Source organism: Hippopotamus amphibius, chromosome 7 (genome assembly GCF_030028045.1).
Source record: "Hippopotamus amphibius kiboko isolate mHipAmp2 chromosome 7, mHipAmp2.hap2, whole genome shotgun sequence".
Taxonomy (NCBI): Eukaryota; Metazoa; Chordata; class Mammalia; order Artiodactyla; family Hippopotamidae; genus Hippopotamus; species Hippopotamus amphibius.
In genome coordinates, this window is record NC_080192.1 from 113,026,581 (window position 1) to 113,044,765 (window position 18,185).

General features: G+C 33.9%; 1 protein-coding gene across 3 annotated transcripts in view; it reads right to left on the bottom strand.

Moving 5' to 3' along the window:
- Positions 1 to 1,483: 1,483 nt before the first annotated feature.
- The window catches only part of PPM1B (protein phosphatase, Mg2+/Mn2+ dependent 1B), a 74,471-nt gene continuing 57,769 nt past the window's right edge, over positions 1,484 to 18,185 (bottom strand). Inside the window, exons 4-6 of one of the 3 annotated variants that reach the window (XM_057741836.1) lie at positions 15,473 to 15,584; positions 15,025 to 15,082; positions 1,484 to 3,233 (exon numbers count right to left, since the gene is read on the bottom strand). In XM_057741836.1, the coding sequence (XP_057597819.1) occupies positions 3,204 to 3,233; positions 15,025 to 15,082; positions 15,473 to 15,584 (200 nt within the window). In that variant the 3' untranslated portion in view covers positions 1,484 to 3,203. Of the gene's footprint in view, positions 3,234 to 3,673; positions 5,107 to 15,024; positions 15,083 to 15,472; positions 15,585 to 18,185 lie in introns of those variants that run through there. The other 2 variants (XM_057741838.1, XM_057741835.1) reach the window with 2 other exon arrangements.

Here is an 18,185-nt window from a genome sequence, read left to right on the forward strand (position 1 = left end):
CAAAACTGCAGGCACCTCAGCATGAACCAAAAACAGCAGCATCAAACTAGTCACTATTGTATCTCTGTTGTACTCACAGAGGAAAAAAGGGGTGGAGAAGCCAATTTCAGTTAACATTGTTCTTAAGCGATAAAAATTTCATTACACCTCTACCCTGAGTATGTATCTTTTTAATACTCTATATAATGAAATGAGAAGTACTGGCTCTAGTGCTGAAGTGTGATGGCTGCCTCTTATGTAATTATTTGAGATGTGTGCTGAACTAGTAGCCACTTTTCATGAACACCATTTTTACTTGAAAGAATGACTGACGGACTATGGTTATTCAGCAGACATTTTCTCTGAAAGGAATGAAGAAAGCCTGTCACTTAAGGAAAACAACTGACAATATTTGTTGCCAATGATAAAATTTTACCTTTCATATGAAAATGAGAATTTTGAAAAATCTGTATCCATCATCGTGAGCTTGATGGCTTTCTAATAGTTAAGATTTTTCTGATGAGATCAGTTATATTAACAAAAGATTATAACCATAGCATAAGATGTCAATATTCTAAAGAACTGTGTATTTCCATGAACCAGTATTTTCTAAATGACCAAGGCATATTATAAAGTCATGCAAAAGTCAAAGATCTACTATTCACACTGCAAGATAGATCAAATGGATTTTAACGCAAAAAGAGAACAAAATGGACTGATGAAGTTTCTGATTTCATATTGCAACTAACCTTCAAGAAAATACCTTTGATAATGCATCAAAGAGGAATATCCACAATTATCTGAAGCTATTAAAATACTTTTTCAATACATATTTGTGTGAGGCCAGATTTCTTCATATACTTCAAACACAGTGCCACACTGCAACAAACTAAATGCAGAAGCAGATAGAATAATCTAGTACGTTAAAGGATTTACAAAAATGAAAACCGGTGCTACATTTCACACTAAACTGTTTAGATCTGGGAACCAATTATTTTCATAAAACAATGCCACTTATGTTAACAGGTAATGGTTTTATTTTTAATGAATTAAAACAGAATGTAAAATTTCTCAGTTTTAACTTCTAATACAATAAATATCAATAGATATAACCCAAGTTCCTTGGGATCTTGAAATTTTAGAAATATAAATGGGTCCTGATAACCAAAACGGTTGAGAACAGCTAGACTAGAGAATTCAGATTAATAAATGTTAAACATGGGTTTTTCTTCTGCTAACTCACACATTATTTGTATTCCCAGGGCCTTCAAACCCCCTAAAAAAGGTTTTTTAAAATAGTATAAACAATGTTTTTGGAGTGGATAAGGTGTTAATTAGTATTGTCCTATAGAGTTTGGTTAATTCCTCCTTGGAATTATAATTCGCCTACATGGTTTTGTATGAAATTTTTCATAATGAATATTCTAACTATATAAAATGTTTAAAATTAACATTCAAAACTGGACTTTCATTTTTAAATATACGAAATAGTAATATGTCACACTGTTTTTATCAATTCTTTATTTAGGTAACAAGTTGGTTATGTTCACTGCATTGTATGAAACATCACAATACCATACTGGAAAGGTACTATCAGTACAGGGTTGGATCAGAGTGGACAGTTTGAACAATAAACCATTTTGCATTCTTCATTCCCTAATCTTTTAACAACCCCCCAAACCCCGTCAAGGGACAAATAGCTTTTAACATCATCATGTAAAGCACTTTAACTTACAAGGCTAAAATCTAAAGAATAAATAAAATATGTTGTGGCAATAATTCCTTTTAGACCAAAAGTCAGGTGCACAATAAATCAAATGATCAAGAAAGCTGTATTCAAATGTGTGGCTCTCCAGAAACAGCTTCAGGAAAACGTTACAGAAAATACCATGAATTCCATTTCACACAAGACCAGATGATGACTCATTTTAACTACACACAAGGGCAATTACATTCTGCTGAAACACAATTTAAACAGATAGGAAAATGTTTACAAAGCATCCACAACATGTAAACCATGTACAAATGGATACATTCATTGTTTCTCCTACCCCAATAGCTTCTTGTAGATAAATATTCCACTCTTCATGTTCAGCATTAATTAGATACATGCAAAACTCAAAAGAATTCAAGGATTCAAGGTTATTGTAAAAATAGTATTAAACTAATAATCTTCAAGTACCTTATGTGACAGCCACTCCGTACCGTGCCCAATGTTATAAAATGAAAGGTTACTGAACCCATGAAAATATCTCTGTAATATTTCCTTAGATCTAAAATAGATAATTTTAAATGTATTTATAGTCATTTCAATGTGATATTCTGAGCTTTTAAAATAACGTAAACAATAAAAAATTATACCAAATTACACAAAACTTGTATCTTAAAAGCTGAAAAATTAAAACTATAGAAACCCACATGTAAAACAAAAATCACAATTTACATTATAAAGGCAAATCTCATCATTTAAAAAAATTTGCAGCAGTGAGATGTCAAAGCAAATTATAAATAGCCATAAATTAATCCATTTGGTTTCAAGAGATTTTTCTAGTGAGAGTTGAAGGATGTAGTAGATACATGCATAAAATTTGTAAGGGCTTATAATATTATTGCCAAATACACTTTATCTTGAAGCAGGCAACATTACAATTTGGACATTATTGGAGAACCCAGTTTGGTAATACAGGTAAAATTGGAAAAAAAATTAAATAACAATAATAAATATAAATCCTACAGTAAATTGCTCAAATGAAATTTTAAGCCACAGAGCTGCAAAAGGCTTCCAACTTGGTGAATTGAAAAAAGGAACATCTCATACAATTCTTTACTCTTACATGCTTATATGTTGTGTGTCTTGTTTAAAAAAAAAAAAAACCATAATGTATCTTCAGAGTACAGCTAACTATATTCCCATGCACCTCAGGCATATTCATTATTTGTGGTGAAATAACTCCATTGGTTTCTAGGGTCAAAAGTTCAATACAGATGTAACCAGTATGCCTGAGGCTGGCAAAAAATACTGTAGTACAGGCAATGCTACAAGTGGCAGTTACCACAAAACACAAATATGAACAAATGATGGGAAATGCTAATGATTTTCTGCTCATATCACAAAACGCTGGGAATCCACAAGAATATTTTTTTCCCCTTGTATTGAAGAAAATGTGATTAAAAGTTTTTCCCCCAATTTTCAGAATCAAAAGCATTTTAGAAGGTTTATAAGGCTACCATGGGTCTTCTAGATCTCCAGCACCCTACAGGAAGAGAAAAGGAAGAATATTATTATTATTTACCTACACCACTTCCAGGTTGGACTGAATTTCAAAAGAAAACAAAATTAGATGAACAAGTTACCTTCCTTTCTTTGTTTGAAAAGGTACTTTTACAGAGAGGTGTGTGTATTGTATATTGTGTGTATACACACATGAATCTATCTAATACAGATAGATTTTGGTTGGGTTTTTTTCTCCCCTTTCCACCAAATGCATTCCTCTTTCTCAAACCACTTAAAAATATTCTGGCATAGGAAAAATAGATCAAGATACCAGCTACATTCAAAGATTCCAAAGTTTCAACTTATGGTACCTTAAGCAACTTTAGACACATGATAAATATAAAATATGAAAAAGAAAAGTTAAAATGTTTTACAACAAAAAATTGTGTTAAAAAAAAATACTTTCCCACGTGACTGAATCATTCGTATTTTAAAAATTCATTTTAGCGAAAGCCAAACTCACATCTGCCACTATTTAAAATATCTTATAATTCTTGCACTTATTAATATCTGATGAATACTTATAGCAAAACTCACAGTCTTGCAACCTTTAAAAAGCTCATCATGGCAATTTTCTGACATATCTATGTGTGTCCATACTGTCCAAAGACAGATATTTTATATCACAAAAAGAGGATAAGAAACAGAATAGATTTACTTTGAGTAAGCAAGACTTGTCAAAATTTTTTTCCTTTTAATTGATGAAAAACGCATCAAGCCAAAAGTTTTCTAAATTTTATATAGATACAAATGAAGTTTGAATGAGTATTTTTCCAATAGACCAAACCTGGTTTTTTTAAAAAATTAATTTAAAAATAAGTACAACATGCATAGGTTATTCCACATCACATGCTTTATTTGGACTTAAACACTTATTTCATTCTAAACACTTGGTTGACATACATTTTGATGTATGTAGTTAGGGTATACAGAATATATAATACATAAGTTTTTCAAAAATTATGTTTCATAAAGAATACAGAGAAAGGAAAAATAACCACACATCCAGTATCTCAGAACTACTAAAAATAAAACTACAGAGATGTAAAATATAAACAAGTGAAAAGAACACACAAATTATCATTCTTGAAAAAAGAAATTACAGGCAGCATCTGCCATTCTTCGAAGAACTAAAATTACTAAACAAAACACAAATTTATCACAAAGTTAACTATGAGTGTACTAATATGTGAAGCAGTATAATTCTACATTAACAAATTTTTCCACAATATAATCTTGCTAATCGGTAATCTCAAATTCTATCTATATGAATTTAGCTACTGACTTTAATAATTGGTAGCCTCATTTCTGGCATACAATATGAAATGACATAATTTTATTAAATTCAAAGTACTATAAATAGCCAATTTTAAACTATCTGATAAAGATGTATGCAAAGGCCCTCTTAAAAAACAAGGCTATACGAATATAATAAAACTAGTTTACCAAGATTCAAATAACAAAACGGTTATATAAATGCATACATTATACTTCCTAAGTAAAAACCATCAAATCAAAGATCACAAAAATATTACCACAAAGTAAAGTCATAGTTTTTCAGCACTCATCTTTGTCCCTGCATCTTCAGTACAGCTGTCTAATTCAGCAAGATCACTTTTTGATTCAGTATGGCTTTCCTGCATTGTCACTGGGTTTCCAGCATCACTGTTCGAAGAAGTAGCTGTAGCAGCTTGTTCAGCAGGGTTTTCTTCTCCCTCTACTTTAGCTAGCCTGTAACTAGTCAGCATCTCCTCCAGAAGTTGTCGGTAGTTTCCCCTATGATTAATTCTCATTTGCCTGAGAGCTTCCACCAATTTCCCCTGTGATCCACTTTCCTCTGCTTCATCGGAGGCCTTTTTTTAAGATTCAAGACCCCAGTGTCAGTAGACAAACTAGGATATCACACGTATTTCATAACATATCACAGCAAAATACTCATTTCTCTACCATAAGTAATATAGTCTTAAGTACAAGAACATTTCGTTAATAAGTACCAAGTGTCACTTGTGTCAACTAACAAAAATTTCCAATTGAAATATCTCAAGTTATCTTTAGCAAATGATCATGAACTAGTTTACGTCTTATTTCACACTGATATTTGAAGCTTAATCTGAAATTTACTTGGCATACTGAAATTCAATAGCAACACAAGCGTCTCCTAAAACTAACTGACTTAAGAAAACAGTAACTGGCTATAATTATTTAGTACAAAAGGAAATTAGTGTTTAAAGCAATAGGAAAGGACAGAAAAGCAGGCCATTAGAACATTAGTTTCTTCATTTCTGCTAAATGACAGGAAGGAGAGGAGATACAAAATGTAAAATTATATGAATTTAAACTAGATTCTGGGGGAACTGTAAAGCTTCTGTGGGATAAAAATTTTATTTACTTTTGGTCTTTAAATATTTTACTAAAAACATCTCTAGATTAAAAACAGACATTTTAATCATTATAATAAGATAGGAATAGTAGACTACTCAATTCTTTTATACTTTATTGAATTTTGTAAAATGTACAGGTTTCTACAATAGTAGCTACTTAATCTTGTTTGCAGAACAAGCTCTAATATCCAACCCAATCATACTGATACACTGACAGACAAAAAGCAAGCCAACCTTATAATATGTGCCTCCTGGTGTGACGTGCTAATAAGCACAAAGCTATGTCCTGTGTTCTTGTCAAAAATGTTTAATATAACTCTAATCAAGCTAATTCCCAATTTATAGGAAAACAGGGAACAGAGAATCATGTGAAAGGACACCACAAGGAAACAATCATACAATCCAGAATGTAGGACATCCTAAGTCTTGTTAAACGTGCTTGATTGGTAACAACTGGACTAGACCATGTAACAATTGTAACAGCCATTCTATGGACAACTTGGAAAATTTGGACTTGATATTAGATAACATTAAATTTATTATCCATATTCTTAGGTACAATAATGTTATGGTTATATGTATAGAAAAATGTCCTCATTCTCAAGAGCTGCATGCCAAAATATTCAGAGGTAAAATATTACATCTGCAATTTGCTGTCAAAGGTTCAGTCCAAAAAAAAAAAAAAAAAAGTCATGTATGTATACATAGAGAGAGATAAAGCAAATATGGTAAAGCACTAAAACTTGCTGAGTCTACGTAGAAGGTATACACGTGTTCACTATGATCATTTAAATTTTTTTATGTTTGGAAGTTTTCATCATAAAATGTTCGGAAAATAAAATACAAAAAGGTTACTGATATAGATGATCTGACACAAACTCAACCATCTTTGGAGGCTGCTACTCTATAATACTACAACAAAGATAATGCTACTATAACCACATAATAAATGGCAATGTTTATTAGAAAAATGAGAGCACTTAAATATTTGTTTTTTTTTAAAGTGCCCCTGTGGCAAAAAGCTAGAGATGATACTGTGTACAGCATATGTTTTATGTGTAGGTATGTGTCTGTGTATCTGTCCATATTTTACGATATTATTTGTAAAATGCCTGGGAAGAAAGGAAATACAGCAATATAGAAATGATAATAATGGGTAGTAAACTTTCAGATGCTTTATTTTTCTTCGAATTCTCCAATTTTCTACATTCAGCACATTAACTATCAAAATAACTTTTTTTAATTAACAAAATTTATTGTGTGGAGAGAACATAATAAAATGTGCTCTCTGTTAAGATTTTTCTTATGTTTTTCCCCTTCACTTTTTCTTCTGTACTAAATAAATGTTATTTCCCTAAATTAGGTTTCTCATTTGAATCCACTCAGGAAAGGTTAAGATGGAACAATGAGATAAGTGCTTGCTAATCATAAACCTTATCAGTCTTTAATCAGGTCTTCCAAAAGGAAATTTTCTACTTGAGAGTATACTACAAACAACTTTCAAGGAGGGCATAAGACTCCTCTCTGCCCTCCAAATAAAAAACCCTCAAAGCAACAACTCCCTAGGACACTGAAACAAAATATGCTTCAAGTGGACAGTTACACATAGAGAGCTCAACCCTGGTTTCAAATCACAATCACCTGTAGAATTTTTAAAATTACTCAGATTCCAAAACTCCACCCCAAGATATTCAGATTCAGTGGGTTGGGGTGATTTTCTTAAAGCCTGACAGGTGATTCTGATATATGGCAAAGGTTGAGAACCACTGACAAATTGTCTTACTTCTTTGAGCTTATTGATAAGGTTGGATCAAAGGTCGTTACAAGAATGAGTCAAAAATTATCCGCACTCCAGTTATATTAAAACTTCTGTTGGCCACACTGTCTTATCAGCGCATTGCATTCAAGGCTACTGTCCCCCCAGTCACTGCTGTGCAGGTGTGAAGTGTTACATCAGTTCATTTGTAACTGTGGTGCCAGCAAAAATGGATGCCCCACCTGTGATTTGCACGAAAGAAGAACAGTGTGCAGTGATTCGTTTTTTTGTGGTCAGAGGGTGTACCTGGTGCCGTTATTTACTGAAGACTGTGCACAGTATGGAGAAAGCGTTTTGTCTCGGCAAAGAAGTGTGTATGAATGGATAGAGAAGTTCAGGGAAGGTCGCACAAGTGTTAGCCATCAAGAAGGAACCGGACGCCTGTCCGCATGAAGACGTTAAGACAGTGGTGCATTCATGGCTCACAGCTCAGTCTAAAACATTTTTTAATGAGGGAATATGAAAGCTTGTTGACAGATGGACAAAGTGTATTGAAAAGCAAGATTACATCGAAAAATGATGTATTTGTCTTTTCTAAAATTAAAGTCTACAGCCAGAGTGCAGATAATTTATGACTCACCCTTGTATATTTGCATGTATCTCACTCTCCATCTGACACATTTACTATTACAGTAATCATCTGTGTTTCTGTGAATTGCTGTAATAGTGGTAGTTGGGGAGAGAAGCAGTTGCTTTATAAAAAAAAATATTAAACCCCAAACTGTAAATTAAGTAGGGATGGACTTAACATGGCCAACTTAAAAGAATTTGAGTTAATGACCACGTTTAAATCGTTTTATATTATAGCAAATTACATTTTCCTATTGTGCTAGTAGACAATGGATGGGTGAGACCTCTTTCCCAGCGATTTCACTTGATTCTTCAAAATACTGTTATACAACTCTCTCATGGATTTTCATTAATATCAGAAAAGGAACCTACTGTTTAGCTGCACCTTCTTTACCTGAACTCACACACAAAGCACATCATGTTTACAGATTTATCATAGCAACTAATTCCACTTTGCAACTGTTCACAAGTCTCTCCAGTTAGACTGTAAAATCTTTGAGATAAAGGTAATCTAGAGAAAGAAAATTAATGCTTGTGCTAAGAACTTTACATACATAGTAATCGCCTTTAATCTTCACAGGCACCCTATGTAATAGATCCTGCAACTCTAGTTTTTGTACGTGAAGAAACTAAGGCTCAGAAGATTTAACTTATCTGTCAGGGTGACAATGCTAGTAAGCGACAGAGTTCAGATCTGTGTACAGGTGTAATTAACATCAGTGTCCCTCTGAATGTCCTTCTGAATACATTACGGTAATAGTTTCTGCATACTAAGTGCCTCATATAAACAGACACTTACTAAATAAATATTAGTTAAAATTACTGTAGAATTGGATCACACATTATTTCATATTGAAGCCTATAATATATTTCCTTGTTATAGAAAAATTAATAAAATTATAGGACAAAAAATTATATTATTCTGCAAAATAAACTTAAGGCAATTACAGAGATGGGAATTTGGGGCTTTTCCCTCAGATTCTGCTTTTAAGGTTTTACTATCATCTAGACTAGAGTATCAATAAATCAAGCAGAAAGCAAAGAGAAGGTGGGGGGTGGGGCACCTAAGCATATTTAAAAATAGAACTTAACTAGCTAATGTTTACTGGCAGCAATTGTTTACAAACACAGTAGCCATAAGCAGAATTCTTCAAATGATTAGCTAAAACAGTGGAGAAAAAGTGAAGAATGCTAGTAAATATATTTAGTGTGTTTTTTTGGAGTCCCATTCCCTGCTTGTCAGGCAAAAAAATTTTTTAGAAGATTCTCAAATATGACTTCATGAGATACAATTAACAGTAACTAATAAAGAAACTAATAAATTATGTTATCTGCAAGGATCATGTAAACTTCAATCACTCTGAAATAATTTTAAAAGCCAGTTAAATGGTCAAACTACACAGAGCTACGAGAAGCAGTATGTCAAATGACACCTCAAGAAATAGTGACTAAAGTCAGTGCATTTTCAAACAGTGTACGCAGGTCTTCTCCATAAAAATGCTTTGACAAGTGAAAAAGTAAACAAGAAACAATTTACAAAAAACCTACTATTCACAAAGTCCTAAAATTGTGATATAAAAATATAATTGATCTACTAGAAATAAAATTAAAAAGAAGATTGTATTCACATGTAAAACTTAATAACATGAAAACAGAACAGGGAGATTTTGGGGGGCTTTCATCCTGTCTTTCCTTGCCTTTTCAAAATCCAAATGCCTTAAAAACTTTCTTCAGTTAGAATAAAAATGTATATAAAAATGAAAAATAACTAATAAGACACTGGGCTTGATTACTTAGTCTCAACAAGTTTATAAAATATTTCCCATCAAAAAAAAGTATTTTAAGACTATTAAACATGAGATTCACTAAAGAATGGGAAATGATTTTTCTTGCCTGGTGGGGTACAGACACATGTAATCTGTAGATATCTTAGAGAGGCTGCATGGAAAGGGGTAAAGGGAAGAGTTTTGGGAGTCATTCTGACTTAGATTCAAATTCTGGCTACTTGATTTATCTAGCTTTACAACCTGGGCAAGCTACTCCTTCACACCAATTCTTAGTCTTCTCAGGAGAAGGGTGTTGAGGAAATTACCTATAATTAATATTTAGATAAGATACAGATAAGGCTTAGCACAAGTAGAAGTTGGGTAAATACAAGTTCTCCCTTTATCACTGGAAAACCAGCAACTTACATAGCTACTTGATCAATGGTATACTAATTCTAAAGCATTTTAAGTCTCCTTTGAGGGAAGAAAACCTTTTGGCATGGAAAATATAAAGCTCAAAAAATAAACTTTCCTACTAATTAGCAACCTCAATTTTTTTTAAAAATGTGACAAAGATAGTCTTAGCAAACTACTAGAAAGAAAGAAATACAAATATTTCTTATTTAACTAGTATTTATTGAGCTCCCACCATATGCCAGGCACTGCTATAGGTGCTGGGATATAGCAATAAACAAATCAGATGAAGTCCCAGATCTCAAAGAATTTAAATTCTAGTTATACAACCAAACTAGTATTTTTTTAAGATAAACAACAAGGATCTACTCTATAGCACAGGGAACTATATTCAATATCTTAAAATAACCTATAATGGAAAAGAATCTGAAATACATATACATAAGAGGGTGAGTCAAAAATTATCTGCACTCTGGCTATAGAATTTATAGAAGTTTTACTATAACTGGAGTGCGGATAATTTTTGACTTACCTTCGTATATATAACTGAAAACTGTATATCACTTTGCTGTACACCTGAAACTAACAAAACACTGTAAATCAACTACACCTCAATTAAAAGCAAACAAACTAGCATTTTAAAAGAAGAAAGTGGGAGGAGGAGAGGTGATTCCAGAGCTCTACATTATATAACAACAATTTAAAGCAATATGTAGTTTTACTTTCTCTGGTCCTCTAGGTGATTATTCTTTTGGGGGTCACAGACTCCTTTGAGGAACTAATGAAAATCACAGACATACTCTAAATCATTAAATAATGCGTATGCACACACATAGTTGCAAAAACTTTTTGGGGACGCATGAACCCCTTTATTAAGAATTCCTGCTCAACTCTTATTCACAGATTTTGATTTTAAAGCTGGGAAAATATCAATATTGCTTACATTAAGAAGACTAAACATATTCCAGAAAGTTGAACTAAAAAACAAAAATTTAGTAAAGCAACTTAAGATTCCCCTAAATAATGAACTTTCTGAGTATATTTTAAATGATTTACTTTCTGATTTTTATTGAACTCAGCTTTTTAAAATACTTTTATTAACCAAAAGAATTTTTTTTAAAATATAAGAAAAACAAATGAATTCCTATTTCTAAAGGTACTACTTATAGGCATTTGCAGCAGAACAATTCTATCTTTGATATAAAGAAGATGTTTTAGGAATTTAAATAATCTCTGATTTACTCTGACTAGCATTTTTTTAAAAAATATCTGAATAAAAAATTATTTTTGTCATTTAAAAAAATTTTTTTAAAAATACCACCTCCCGAACTCTCCTGCACTGTTGGTGGGACTGTAAGTTGGTACAGCCACTATGGAAAACAATTTGGAGGTTCCTTAAAAAACTACAAATAGAACTACCCTATGATCCAGTAATCCCACTGCTGGGCATATACCCAAAGAAAACCATAATCCCAAAAGAAACTTGTACCATAATGTTTATTGCAGCACTCTTTACAATAGCCAGGACATGGAAGCAACCTAAATGCCCATCAACAGGTGAATGGATACAGAAGATGTGGCATATATATACAATGGAATATTACTCAGCTATAAAAAGGGATGAGATGGAGCTATATGTAATGAGGTGGATAGAACTACAATCTGTCATACAGAGTGAAGTAAGTCAGAAAGAGAAAGACAAATATTGTATGCTAACTCACATATACGGAATCTAAAAATGGTACTGATGAACTCAGTGACAAGAACAGGGAAGCAGATACAGGGAATGGACTGGAGAACTCAAGGTATGGGAGGGGGCGGGGGGTGAAGGGGAAACTGAGAAGAAGCGGGAGAGTAGTACAGACATATATATACTACCAACTGTAAAATAGTCAGTGGGAAGTTGTTGTATAACAAAGGGAGTCCAACTCGAGGATGGAAGATGGCTTAGAGGACTGGGGCAGGGAGGGTGGGGGGGAATCGTGGGGGGGGCGTCAAGGAAGGGAGGGAATATGGGGATATGTGTATAAAAACAGTTGATTGAACCTGGTGTACCCCCAAAAAAAATAAAATTAAAAAAAGGTATCAAAAAAAAAAAAAAAATACCACCTCCCAAGTGTCTCCTTCTCTGTATTTCCACCACACCTCTGTCCTTCCCACTCTGCAGGTTAACTGTATCAGCCCCTGCCACTGTCTACTTCCTAGCAGCATCTTCCACATGGCACACAGATCTAACCAGGCTGAGAAGCATTTATGGAGCACTTCTGTGTCTAACTCAGTGCTAGGTCAAGTTAAGAGCTGAGAGTTTAATCAAACATCTATAATTTCTTCAGTTTTCTGTTTCTTTTGTATTTTTTAGTACATTTTTTCTACTTGTGATTATGGTTCAACATTTTTATAAGGCTGTGATTATTCTGAAAGGGCAAAATAATGTTTCCCAAAATAAGATTCTGGGCTGCAAAAGTGAGCTTTACAGAAAACAAGAAGTTTCTCTAATCCACACATTTATCTACTAATGGTGAGTCTATACTTATCTCTGCGATCATTTCACAACTACCTGACTTCGGCATCTCTTTACTCTAATACTGCATATGTTTCTAACAGATTAAAATACCAGATAGCCCTTTGAGTCTATCATTGTTTTGCTGCAAACAAAGGGTGGCTCCTTACTCTAAAATACAAAGTCCAAGAGGTGTCTCCAGTTTCTTCAAAAATAATTCTGGCATCCTGAATTTTTATTATTCACCACAGCAATTCTCTGCTCTAGCCAAAACGATGTCCTCTCTTTCAAGACAGCTTAAACTTTGTTCCTGCTTATTCCATCCACATGGGCTATCATCCTCCTCCTTTAATTTCTGCCATTCAAACCATTCTTGAAATCCAATCTTTTTTCTGAAAATCTGACTTTCCAAGCAATCACTGTACAATTCACATGGCAATTAATCACATTTTATTATTTTGTCATTTCTTTTTATTCTTTAGTAAATGATGTGAAACCTTTTTATTATTTAATTTGTGTGTTTATATCTACATTGCCAGCTGCAGTGAGAAGAGGGGTGGGGAACCATGCCTCATGTTTTGTAGTCGACTCCCACATTAATTCATTACACGGTGGATTGTCAGTGTTTAGTCTTAGAAAGCTTATACACGAAGGTGATTAACTATACATCTCCTTACTTTATAATAATATACTAATTGTCTTTAAAGCCAGTTTTATATCCTGAGCATCTCTCCTCAGTTTCATGCTTCTGTTGCCTATTTATTCACTGTTTATATAGCTGCTATATATAATAAGTATTTTCCATTTTTTAAAAAAGTTTAAAATTCACCCTTGGTATATGTTAAACAGAAATTCTGGGTTATAAACCTTTTTGGGGTAAAAGCTGCCAACTTTCTTGAGAGACCAAAACATCCACCAAGTATATTATGAAATAATTTTTTCAGATTACACACTGAGGTTGCATTTTCAAACACATGGGGGAACAGGAGTACTTACAAGGCTAATAATGAATCAGCAATATTTGAGGGCTTATTTCCTCCATCCTTGGTGGTGGATGCTGTGTGGAACCTATAACCTAGCTGAAGAGGGAAGACTCTCTTTACTCTACCTCCCTGTTACTACCATCTTTTTAGTTATATCCCCATCCTCACTTGTTTGGTTTAGGGTTCTCTAAATGCATTACAGGACATATCTTTATTTTTAAATTAATTTCCACAGCTTTGGATACAATTCTTAATACTTTAAGGTACCTGCCACAAAAGAAAGTCTCAGTATCACTGCTCTAGACCAAGGTATAAATTCTGTTATTATTAGCAATATATACTATCATTTTTATTCAACGAAAATGTATTCAATGGAAATGTATTAACTGTAAAAATTTCCCTTTATTGTCAGTGTAACTTTTATTAAGAAAAAAAGATATTCTATGATACTGTTGTGCAATAATGAACCTTGGAAAACAATGCAATTGAGATGATACATAATTTCTACCAATGGCTGACGTCTCTCTCAAGACCCGCCAACAGAAGCTAGAGACTTGGAGGGTTAGTTTATTTCTTCTCAACAAGTTTCATTACTATGTTTGGCTCCCTTAAATCTTTCAAGCACACATGTTAAAATTAAGTTGTTCATTTTTAGATGTCCAAAAAAACTTGAAAACTATATGAGAAAACAATTATTTGAATTACTGACTTTGAAATTTAGGGCAGTTTTTTTAAAAGGACACTGTTTTGCCTCCTGGTACTAGTATTAACATAAAACAAAAACCTACAGAGGAGCAACTGATCAGTATTTCTAAGGAAGGTAAAGGGACAAAGAGTTTTGCTCTGATGAAGCACAGCAGGGTACAACAAAAATGGTTATCCCAGTTCAACATATATACCCACAGCACAACAAGAATGTTAGAAAGAAATTATCCTCAGGTGTTCAACTGGGCACTGAAAGATCAATAACTGATCACTATCACTAACTCCCAGTGAAGGTAGCAGCCTGCTAGAGGAGAAACTGACACATTTAAAAGCACCCTCTCTGCTTGCCTCAAAATTAAGATTTAAGGGAGAAGGAGAAGGAAAGGCAGACATACAGGGAAGAGATAAGTAACAGCCCACACAAGAAGGTATCTGATGCCCATTAAATGACAACAAACCTATCTACAAAACAGAATTTTATCTCTATCTTCCACTTCAATACATTTCCTTAAACTTTAACTGATTCCATAAAATGAAAAGCAGTCATAATTTATATAGCTTTCATTGTGTGAACATATTCATATCTAGTTTTATGTTATAAAACTTGAAATACTTAAGAAATAAAATAAAACTTACCCCATCACTTTCTCTATGTGGATTCAGCCTACTATAAACAGCTTCAATAACATTGCGCCTAAAAAAAATTATGCTTTAGTTTTATTAAATTACATACAGATATTAAGCTTCTGAGTATTTAAAATACTTCATATCTTGACCACACTCAAAAATTAGTTGCCTCATTAGATATCTGCCAAGAACATAGTTTCTGCATTTCACTCAGAATTTGATCCTGTACAATTCATTTGTTCTCATCTACCAAGGAAAGAAGGACCTCCATCCTCAAAGAGTATAACAAATAATGCCTTAAAAAGAAAATCTCTTTTCGATGAAATTTTAGAGTTCTTCTCTAGTATAAGAACTATCAACCCATTTCATCTTTAGATAATTGATGTACTTTTTACCCAAAATTATTTAATTACTAATTATAAATGAAGTCAAAATTAGTTCTTTTTGTTCTACTTACTTGCCAGCAAGACCTCCCCCAGGAGGCAAATTTGGGATATTTTCTGCAGACAAGATGCGCATGACATGGGCAAGATCAGGCATTCCTTCCTCACCAGACTTCTCCATAATTTCTGTAGGTTTTTAAAAAGAGTTCCTAAATTAGTGTGAAAACTCAGAACTCACAAGTGAAACAAAAGGTACTATTCGGTAGTACCTATTTTAAAATATAAAAAAACAAATATTACCTTGCTATCACACAAGGAACAAAAAAAGTAAGATAAGTTATTTGTGTATATATACTCATTTTAGCATTATTCATAAAAGCAAAAACTAGAACAACTTAAATGTCCAATAAAGGGACCGTTAAGATTTCGGTATAGCCGCTGAGTGAAACGGTTTACAATCACTAAAAATGGTCCCTACGAACACAGCACAGCCACACAGAAAAGCACTTTTGATCTATTATTTTATGTAAAAACATAAAACTTATTATTAATGCTCTAATTACAGGAAAACAAAAGCAATGGACGGATAAGGATTTTAAGAAGGGAGAAAGTTAAAAATTGTTTTATAGGTTTTTTGATACCTAAATAGTTATGTTCCACAATGTATTTAAAACAAAAAAGGAAAATAAATCTCAACTTGCTAATACTTAGAACAAAGTAAAACATTTACATGTTTCATTATATTTACAATTTATGGAAAACATTTTTAAAGCATGATTATTTGGCCAGTATCAAGACATAAACTCTTCAAAAATCAGACAACGCAAAACTTACTGTTTTTTTTTTCCCAAACTTACTTTTAAGACAACAAAAAAAGCAGTGTCCTGGGACTTCCTAGGTGGCACAGTGGTTAAGAATTTGCCTGCCAATGCAGGGGACACAGGTTCAATCCCCGCCCCAGGAAGATCCCACATTCCGTGGAGCAACTAAGCCCGTGTGCCACAACTATTGAGCTGGCGCTCTAGAGCCCGTGAACCACAACTATTGAGCCCATGTGCTGCAACTACTGAAGCCTACGTGCCTAAAGCCCATGCTCCACAATAAGAGAGGCCACCACAATGAGGAGCCCGTGCACCACAATGAAGAGTAGCCCCCACTCTCCCTAACTAGAGAAAGCCCATGTTCAGCAACGAAGACCCAACACAACCAATAAAATAAATAAATAAATAAAAATAAATTTTAAAAAGCAGTGTCCTAAGCAGCCCTCAAGATGCAAAATCCAAACTGTTTACCATGCATGCCTCACAAGGACTTCACTGTGACCTTAACTTTCACTGCTCCCCTTCAACTCTGCCCTGACTCCTACCTTTATCTCCAAAGGTACTATTCAAAGAAGCCTTCTAGATTTTCACATGTATTTCCTCCCTTGGTTTGGAACGCTTTTTATACCAATCCAACCAACCTCTTTGTATGGTTAAGCGTATTCATCCTTCAGGTTTCACTTTATGTGTCACTTTCTCAAATTCTTCTCTGACCCAGTCCTGGAGTAGGTGTACTGCTAGATACACTGTACACGATATTTACTAGATCATGGACTTGCAAGCTTCATGAAGGCAGGACTGTGGTTTCTCTACCTTACATTTGTATCTCTATAGTCCAGGGTTTCTCAATCTCAGCACTACTGATATTTTGGACAATTTTTGGTTGTGAAGGCTGTGCTGTGCACTGCAGAATGTTAAGCAACATCCCGGCCTCACTCACTGGATGCTAGTGGCACCCCCTCAGTTATGAGACCAAAACTGTCTCCAGACATTGCCACATGTCTCATGAGGGACGAAAGTTGCTCCACCTCGCACCCCCCCTCCCCCCAGTGAGAACCACTGCAGTGTAGCACTTCACCAACCAATTTTCACACCCCACTGGTGCCACTGCAGTCCAATCCTCCACCATCATCTGCCACCTGCTTTAATGCATGATTCCTAATTGGTCTCTTGACTTCCTCTCTCGTCCATTCTTTACAATCTCTTCTTCACACGGCAACTGAGAGAGATCCTTTTAAAAGTCAGATCAAGTTACTTTTGCACTTAAAATCTTCCAGTGAATTCCCAGCACCATTTGAATAAAATCCAAAGACCTCATTTTAGTCTGCAGAACCCTACATGATCTGCTTCTTAGAAATCTCTCTTCGTCTTTCACTTTTCTACCAGCTCATTCTAATCTGGCCACACAGTCTAAGCACATTCCCTTCTCAGTCCCTGTCGTCCCCTTTGCTGGAATGTTCTTACCCCAGATAGCCACACTCTCCCATATATAGGTATCTGCTCAAATGTTTTTCCTCACAAAGACCTTCCTAACTAATATTCCTTGTTACTGTCTGCCTACTGTTTTGTTTTTCTTCTATTAAAAAAAATAATGAGAGACCAATATAATATACATATATATTATATTGGTCTCTAATAGATTATAAACTCCATGAGATCAAGAACATATTTGTTTTCTGCTACACTCCCAGTGACACACATGGCTCAGGGACAGCTGAAGAAATGAATACATGTAGAAGGCATTCACCAAATATCTAATCAACTTAGGTTAAAGACTATTCCCTGTTTATTTTAACAGTATACCTACCCTCGCACTCCCAATAAAAATATATACATAGACTTGCCAATACAGTAGAATGCGTTCACCTCAAAATTTTAATGTCAGATTATATGATTTAAAACCTTAATAGAAATATAATGCTCTTGAAGAACACTACCTTATAAGAAAAAGAAGTCAGGTACCAAG